General features: G+C 41.6%; 1 protein-coding gene across 1 annotated transcript in view; it reads left to right on the top strand.

The window, feature by feature from the left end:
- The first annotated feature begins 714 nt into the window (after window positions 1–714).
- Window positions 715–8,515, top strand: part of KLHL29 (kelch-like family member 29) — a 71,501-nt gene continuing 63,700 nt past the window's right edge. The window contains exon 1 of the mRNA XM_010148070.1: window positions 715–851. Within this exon, the coding sequence (XP_010146372.1) occupies window positions 715–851 (137 nt within the window). The remainder of the gene's footprint in view (window positions 852–8,515) is intronic.

Below are 8,515 nucleotides of genomic sequence, written 5' to 3'. Positions count from 1 at the left end.
GCATGAGATTATTTTTTATCATAAGGATGCTTTTAAGCTAATTCTGAGACATATGCAATTGTAGTTTATATAACTAAGGTATATTGCAAGTTGCATTGATAATTTGGCTAACTTTTTATGCACTGTAATTTATATATTATTTAGAAGTACTGTTTTATTCTGTTAACTGAGAGGCTTAAAACATTTTCACGATGTTAAGGATAAGTTATTTTTGCAGGTTTTGTGGTTTTATTATTTTGAGCCATATCCAGTTCATATTGCATCATAATACCATATTTTTACTAATATTATTCTAGTATGTTCAAAAAACTTATTTGCATTTGGATAGAAATTCATTAGCTCTTGATTTTTATTATAACAAATTATTTTAACTTTTCTGTGATAATGCATTCTCTGTGTTTCTTATTTGCTGATGCCAAAATGTTTTGGTTTTGGTTTTAACCCTTCCAAAGTTAGGATTGTTTTGCCTTTTTTTTTCTGTGTATATATTTCAGTTGTGTAGACCTACCGGTTCCTGCTTTTTCTTTTTCTTTTGTTAATATGTTATGTTTGTTACTTCTGACTGTCTGTGTTGAGCCAATCTTACCAACAAAAATATCAGTTGTTTCCTGTTTCTCTACTTCTTTACAAAAAAAAAAAAAGAAAAGTAAAAAGTAAAAATAAAAAACTCTTAATGGGAACCCTGGCACTGTCTGTCTTCTCTGTTCTGCAGAAATGTTGAAGGAGTTGAACCAGCAACGCAGAGCGAAAGAGTTTACAGACCTGAAAATTATTGTTGAAGGCAAAGAGTTTGAAGTCCACCAAAATGTTCTAGCTTCCTGCAGCTTGTATTTCAAGGACCTGATTAAAAGGTTTGCCTTCCTTCCAGCTGTGATCTGCTCTGTTCTTTTGTAGGGCGCATTTGTGTCGCTTTTTTTTCCTCCCCTCTCTTGCAGGTTTATGAAGATTGAATCTCCTGTCACAGAGCCAGTAGCCATTCTTTCCACCTCCTCTGAATGTATTTCCAAACTGAGACTCAGACCCATTTGTTACACATCTGACTCGTATAGCGTAATTATTTCTGATCAGTAGAGGCTGGTTTTGGCCGAAGAAAGTGTTCCACCACTGAGAGATCTAAGATTTAAACTCTACTGCTAATGGGGATTCAGACCACAACTAAAAACTATTGCTGTCGATGTTTTCAAGGGACTGTCACATACGACAAAAGTCTGTCCTTCGGGCTACAATAAGCCATCAGCGTTCTGGTGAACGATGCTGGGACGTCGTGCTAATAAAGCATTTTGAGTATCGTGATCCCTTCACCCTGAAATCTTTGTTACATGCTTTTGTGTGGTTTTTATGGGCAAAGGGATTGATATTTTTATTATTTGGGGACTTTTAAAGAAGAAAAGACAACTGATAGATTTCTTTAGAAAAAATTGGAAATAAGACAATTTTCTGATCAAAATATAGCTCAGTCTGCATGTTAGATTAAGGGTAGTGTTTGTAGGAATAAACACTCTAGCTTAGGGTAGGTACAATATGTACATTTTCTAAACATCATGTCTCCTCCTTCGCATTTTCCCCCCTCTGTTTCTAGCTGATTGATTCTAAACAGTGCATGATAATCTTTTTTTTCCATTACATTGATTTTTCAATTTGTATGCCTCATATACTCGCATAGGAATAAATTGGTACTCTCGTATTATTAGTAAGTTAGAGTAGCAAGTAGGGAGAAAAAAAAAACACGAGGATAACTTTCATTTTTCTCTCAATCATCAGCAAATTAATGCAGCTGCTGATTTTGCCTTGCAGTATTTTCCTGAGCAGACTGAGCCTGGACTGTGCTAAAAAATGGGATTAAAGAACATTTTGCTTGCTTCAAATCCTGTATTTAAATTTTGCCAACTAACACAATAGTGACTGTATTTTATTTCAGGATGGCATATTGGCTGGGATCTCCTTTCAGTGTATTATGTCCTTTTGCACAAAGCTGGTTTTATAATTATGGATATATATTACATTTCTATGATATAACTGTGCTGACTGCCTTATCAATTATTCATAAAAAATATGTTGGCCTAGGAAGCATGTCTTTTCCCCTCTGTAAATCTAATGATTGCTAGCTGTAGCAATGCCAGATCTCTCCTGTCCTTTCTCTTCCGTCTGCTCATTATCATTTAATTGTTAAGGCTACAGTATATGCTTTTTTAGGGCGATAAGGAGTAGAGTCTATAGGGAAAGAAAATCTTGGAATCAACTTACAGAAATCCGGCAATTGCCTGGCCAAAGACTGCCTTTTGGATTTTGCTGTGAAGACATCTGCTTGTGCGCAGAAGGCACCAGGCAGCATCTATTTCTAGAAGCACACTGAGGAATGTTGCTGCTTTATTATTTAGTTTTCAAATGGAGATATACTTCAGGCTGAACACTGCTTTGATATGAGCTTATTTAAAACAAACAAACAGAACCAAAACACCAAACCTTTTTTAAATGCTCTGAAAAGAGACTGTGAAAGCAAACCCCTAGATTTCAGCATTTATTGTATTTCAGCTGCTCACATAAGGCTCACATGCGTTACAAAAAAAAAATAGTGAAAAGTTTAGCCTGTTTGCCAACCTCACCACTTTTTGCCTTCTTTCACATCATCAGCAGCAATAGAGGTCGATTTATGTCCACAGTCAGGTCTCTCCATCCCAGTTGTCTTCCATATGTAACCTCAGTTGCGCACATGTAACCTTGATGAAGGCTAATGGAGTTGCACAGGTGTGTCCAAGGCAAAAACACCTTTATTACTGATGATGATGCTTGAATAGGGAAAAATCTAGCTTGATGTCTAGTTGAGTTTGCAAAACTGTCAGCTGAGAAAAATAAATATTCGCCTGTAAACTGAGCAAATGTGTCTGTGAGACAATAAGCTCAGGGCTGCGGGGTGGAATTTCTAAAGACTTGTATTTTAGAGGATACTTGCAGTGGAAAGCCTAGTCCTTTTAGAAAACTCACGAAGTCAATGGAAGTCAAGGACTCAAGTTGCAAGAGGTACTCAGTATTTTGTAGGATCATGCCCTTAATAATACAAAATCATTATAGTTCACAGAGTCAGCGTGTTCATAAATACAACACTTCTAGAATCCTCTCCTGTTAGCATCACCTTTGAGATGGTACTTCAAGCTTTATATGATTTTTATCTTTGTATTATTATAGAAATCAAAACAGGAAATGGTAGTTTTTCTTGAATAATAAAGGGAGATTTCTTTATGTTATGTTTAATATATAGGCCATGTCAGTCAGTGCATGGTAGGGTTAATCTGTAATGCCACTCCAACGGAAGGCACCAATAGGTCACCAGAAATGTCAATGAGAAGATGATCTATTCATGAAAGTGCTATGTGCATCTGTATAAACACGCAGCAAAAGAGTATCTTTCAGAGTGTTTACTTCAGCTGTTCTTTGCCACAGGCTAGTTACTGTTAACCTCATGTCCTGCCATTGATTCCACTGTGTGTTGGAGTTGGTATCTGATGGCAGAATAGCAAGCAGTGTCTCGAAAGAATAAAAGTGAAATGTTCAAAACCGTATAAGATCAATTATCCTCTCCTCAAGAATAAACAAAATATAGACAAAAAGCATAACAGAACTAGAGTTATTTCCCATTTTGAGGAAGGCTGTTTGATGAGAATTAGTCATAGCAGGGAAAAAATATGTTGGTTTTATTGCACTGTAGTTAAAACGTGACAACCAGGTTTGATTGACCAAAACAATTCTGAAGGTATTTATTATAGGTTTCGTATAGGCTAGGTTTCCTTAAGTTCTCTTCATAAAACCTCCTTTAAAGTATATTCCTTTCCACAGGGAATATTCGAGACAACTTTATGACAGGTATGGGGTTGAGTACTTGGCCGTACTGCTTGTTCTTTAAGGCACAGAGCATTTAGAGGAGTTGATAGACTTTATCTGCTCTCCGAGGAGACCTCATTACAGCTTTCCAGTACCTGAAGGGGCCTACAAGGAAGCTGGGGGGGACTTTTTACAAGGGCCTGTAGTGACAGGACAAGGGGTAACGGGTACAAATTGAAATCAGGGAGGTTTAGATTAGATGTCAGGAAGAAATTCTTCACAGAGAGGGTGGTGAGGCACTGGCACAGGTTGCCCAGAGATGTTGTGGATGCCCCATCCCTGGATGTCTTCAAGGCCAGGCTGGATGTGGCTTTGAGCAACCTGGTCTAGTGGAACATGTCCCTGCCCATGGCAGGGGGGGTGGAACTAGATGATCTTTAAGGTCCCTTCCAACCCAACCCATTCTGTGATTCTATGATTCTGTGTGGTTAGGCAGCTTCTCCAGTAGCTTCTCCTTCTGCAGTTTAGGACTTCAGGAATAGGGATCTGTCCCCTAAGTACCATCTCGGGTAGTTTGAATGCACCGCCAACCACAGTTGCTTCCGGTCTGCCTGACTTTGGCCTCTAATTTGCACCTGTACCTTAGGTACTTAGGAAGTCAGCCTTCCCAAAGCAAGGGCCTAGTTTACGGTACAGGCAGTGACGAGAAGCACCTTGAAGGCTTCCAGAAGAAACGTTTTCTCCTGATTCAGGTACCCGTGTGCAGGCAGGCAGGAGATCCGCCGGGAGGTGCTTGTCTCTTGCTGTTAGTCAATCAACGTTGAGGCCCAAAGTTGGCGTCTGAGGCAGATTTGGTCTCAGCTCACCTCCTAGACTGCTGCTGTAGTCTACAGAGAGGGCACAGACCTCACCAGGAGGCAGGTCCTCTCGCCATAAAATAGGGGTCTAAGATACACGATGAAGCAGGTGCCAACCCTCTTCACTATTAATAAAGAGAGAGACAAGGTGATTTGCTTAAACTGATGAGGGGTGTTGCATTGCTTCCTTCAGGGATCCAGCCTAAGCTGGTTATCGGGGCTTCCTCTGCAGGTGTCAGGGAACACAGGAATGTCTGTAGGGCGATTCATCCCACCTTATGATGAATCGTGTGAATTGCCTTCTGGAAGTGCTCATTCTTCATTGCCCACGGAGGCAGGCCAGTCACCCAGCTCTGACTGGACACCTGAATCGCAGTTGGCTAGAAGTACATGAGTGATTCCTTCCTGAAATGAGCGTTGGTCTGAATGTCACATACATGTGTTCATATATGCACGCAGGCAGAAAGCTCAGGATCCATCAGAACCCCCATATCTACAATGCCCCTCTTGCAGAACATGGTTTTTCTTATTTAAACCAATCCTGTAGCTACAGCTCCTTAGTTTTAGGGAGGAGAGATTTGAGCTCTGGTAATTTTTATCACCTGCCCGAGAAGAAATGGTGGAAGATGTGTGTGTTCTGGAAGGAAGGAAGGAACGGAAAATCCCATGAAGAGACATCATTTTTTTTCCAGCTGCATTTGGGATAGACAAATACAGCTGCTGGATAAATGGAATGTCTGATATTTCTGTAACAAAGGGAGCTTCACCGGAAGATTTTAATTTGCTGCTTTCTTCTTCTTAATCCAACCCAAAGTGCTGGAATCCCTACCAAATATGACCTTAATAATGGGAAGTACTTCACATAAAAGTCTCTTCTTGGATGAAATGCTGGCTTTTATAAGCAGACTTAAGTTTTATTTCTCAGTGGTCAGTTAACAAAGATACACAGAACTTCTCTGTAAAGCTTTATCCTTTCAAAATATGATTTTAATGATGCTTCCTAATCTTCAAGTCATCCTCGCTGCCTCATTTCACTAGCACAGAGCAGTAAGTCATTTACACAAAGAGATTGGGTCACAAGAAGCAAGCATTTTTGATGCAGTGTAATCTAGCAATGCTATGTTCATCCTTCTTTTCCTAAGGAGCAGGGCAGAGTGACTTCATGGCCAAATTGCTTTTCCACAATACCTTGCCTCTTTTTGCAAGCGTTCAGGTGAGAGTTTTTTTCTAAAACAGGGTTGTATATACTCTCTTAGGGCTTGAAGGCAGGACAGGAAGGCGGGAGAAGTAAAGCATTTAGGGTGAGAGGACCAAGTTTCTTTTGCTTTACACCTAACACTGAAGAGAGAGATGTCATTCTGCATTTTACACCTTTGTGTGGAAAGGCAGCATTTGGATGCAAGACAGAGAAACCTGCCGCTATCCATCTGAAACAGGCTGACAAAACTGCAAAAGCATTTAGGTGTCTGGAAAACAGACTGTCTGGTTTGTGTTTACGTTGTAAAAAGCCCAAAATGAGAAATAGCAGATGAAAGTAAAATCTACTCTTAGTGACCCCTTTGTGTTTTCCTGCTTATTAAGAACCTCGCTTTTAACTCCGGGAGAGGGGCAGGCAGAGTTTCTACATCTGCATGCTTCAGCTCTGATGTACAACAGAGTGAATGTGGGCACAAATTATAACATTTCTTTGAAAATGGAGGAACAGAGAGTTAAAAATGCAGTGTTTGCTTCAGGTGCCAGGAGGGGTGTATTGTGCCTAGACAGACAGCGCCGGTGGTTTCTGTTAAACCGTTTAAAGGAGTGTGAGAACGGGAGGTTGCATGGGAGCAGAGAATATTCTTCACCCTTCACTGCCAGGGTGCAGGTGTAAGTTACGCTACGGACGACGTTTTTCTCTTAAACGAGAGGGTGATCACTGCTGTGTGTTGGGCGCGAAATCCTGGCATGGGAAGCAGCTTTCAGCTCTCGGTGGCCCCTCTCCGTGAGCGCACGTCGCTTGCTCTGCCTGGCCGATCAGCCGCACTCCCGCCCGCCTGGCGGAGCTGCCTGCTGGGTTTCAAATTTTGCAGCTGCCAGGGCTTGGAAAACATGTTTTCATCAAGCAAAAATGTATGGTCTTCTACATAAATGAACTGCAGCTTGTTGTTGGGCTGCCAGGCTAAGGAACTGCCACAAAGCCCGAGTCGCAGCCCGGCTATTTCCAGCCTGGTGAGCGTGGCCGTGGATTAGGAGGGTGAGCGGCTTGGGCTGGATGCTGGCTCTGAAAGGAGGGACAGATCTGAAGAGAAACCACAGCAAGGAGGACGGAAGGGCTGCTTTTCAAGCCTCGAGGTGCAGCGCAGGAAGTAAGCTTCTGCCTCGTAATGGCTGCAGCTTGCAGAGGCACCGAGCAGAATCACTTAACCTCTCGCTCCTCTCCCTCATTGACAGCATCTCTATTTACTGTAGTTTCGGCTTCTCGCTCACATAATTTCTAGACACAACTACAAATCCTGCGAATCTTACCCAAGGAATGACAGACTAATCACCTCTCTTGCTCTGGCTAGACCTATCTGCGAGCCATGCAGCTGTCATACAGCCACTCGTAAGATGCTGGTGCGGGTGACCTACTTATATTTACTTACATCTCACAGCCCCTGTCTAGGCTTGACTGTGTTGAAATTTAGGGGTGAAAGGGAACAGTTATCTAACGAGGTGCAGTTGAAGCTAAATGGATCAAAGACACTGGAAAAAAACTTCCACGGCATAGAAGCTGGAGCCGTGTTCTTGAAAGCTGTCATTTTTGGGCTACTTCCAAAAGCAATCACATCACGATCCCCCTCCTCTTTTTCGCTTGCGTAGCGCTAAGCTTGGGTGACTGAAATACTCCCAGCAGTTTTGCAGGGTGGTGTGGGCAGGGATTGATGGGGTCAGAACGGCGTCCTGCCCTTTCCCGCATCTACTGTGGCCATACGTGATGCAGTGTATCACCTTCCATCGATGTCCCAGGCACAGGCTGGCCCGACATACTCTGTAGGAAAGCACTAGCAACACCCTGTAGCCGAGTGAGAAAGAACCCGTGCCTGACAGAATTAATTCTAATTACTGGAATGCTGATTGGGATCTTCGGGCACTACCATAATCATAGTAGTAGTAATAAATAATAATCGTGGTTATCATTATTTTATTATTGTTTTCCCTCTAGACATTGCAATGATGAGAAAGCCTTGGATAGACTTACTTAGATAATTACTTGTATAAATTTCACCACATTCCTAAGAAACAGATTTATTAGCTGCATAATGCCAGCTCTCTGCTAAGCTGGTTTTTGATGGTGTAATAAATATCATTAAATCAGATAGGAGTTGGTGAAGGGGGTGAGTTTTAAGTTTGATGAGAATAAATTTTTTATTCTGTCATTTTATTTTTAATCTTCGGTCCCATATAATCCACCAAAACCTGCTTGCATCTTTTATTTACCTTCAACAAATAGTTGCTCTCACCCCAGGCTATTTTGCCACGTATTTGCTGAATTAGGCTGCCAGAGATACTTGCAAACAAGTTAGATCCCATGCTGTTAATAAGTTGGCCCAATTTTTTTACTTTTCCACTAGTACCTTGTGAGATTCAGTTTATTCTCAGTCCCAAGCAAAAGTCTAGGTCTTGAAATGCTGTTCTTCCAAGGGCACTCGCTATTCACTTCTTCATTCACTTGCTAGTCGTTTAAGCCAGCATCTTCAAACTTGTCATCTTCTTTCTTAAATCTCAGCAGGGAGGCAGATTTGTGCCTCCACTGTGATCTCCGACACTACAGGGTTACAGGCTGCCGTTGATCCCGTGCCTTTAGAAACAATCTTGACCGA

Source organism: Eurypyga helias, unplaced genomic scaffold (assembly GCF_000690775.1).
Source record: "Eurypyga helias isolate BGI_N326 unplaced genomic scaffold, ASM69077v1 scaffold3570, whole genome shotgun sequence".
In the NCBI taxonomy this organism is placed as follows: domain Eukaryota; kingdom Metazoa; phylum Chordata; class Aves; order Eurypygiformes; family Eurypygidae; genus Eurypyga; species Eurypyga helias.
The sequence above is the reverse complement of the archived record's forward strand: the minus strand, read 5'-3'. Positions and strand labels throughout refer to the sequence as shown.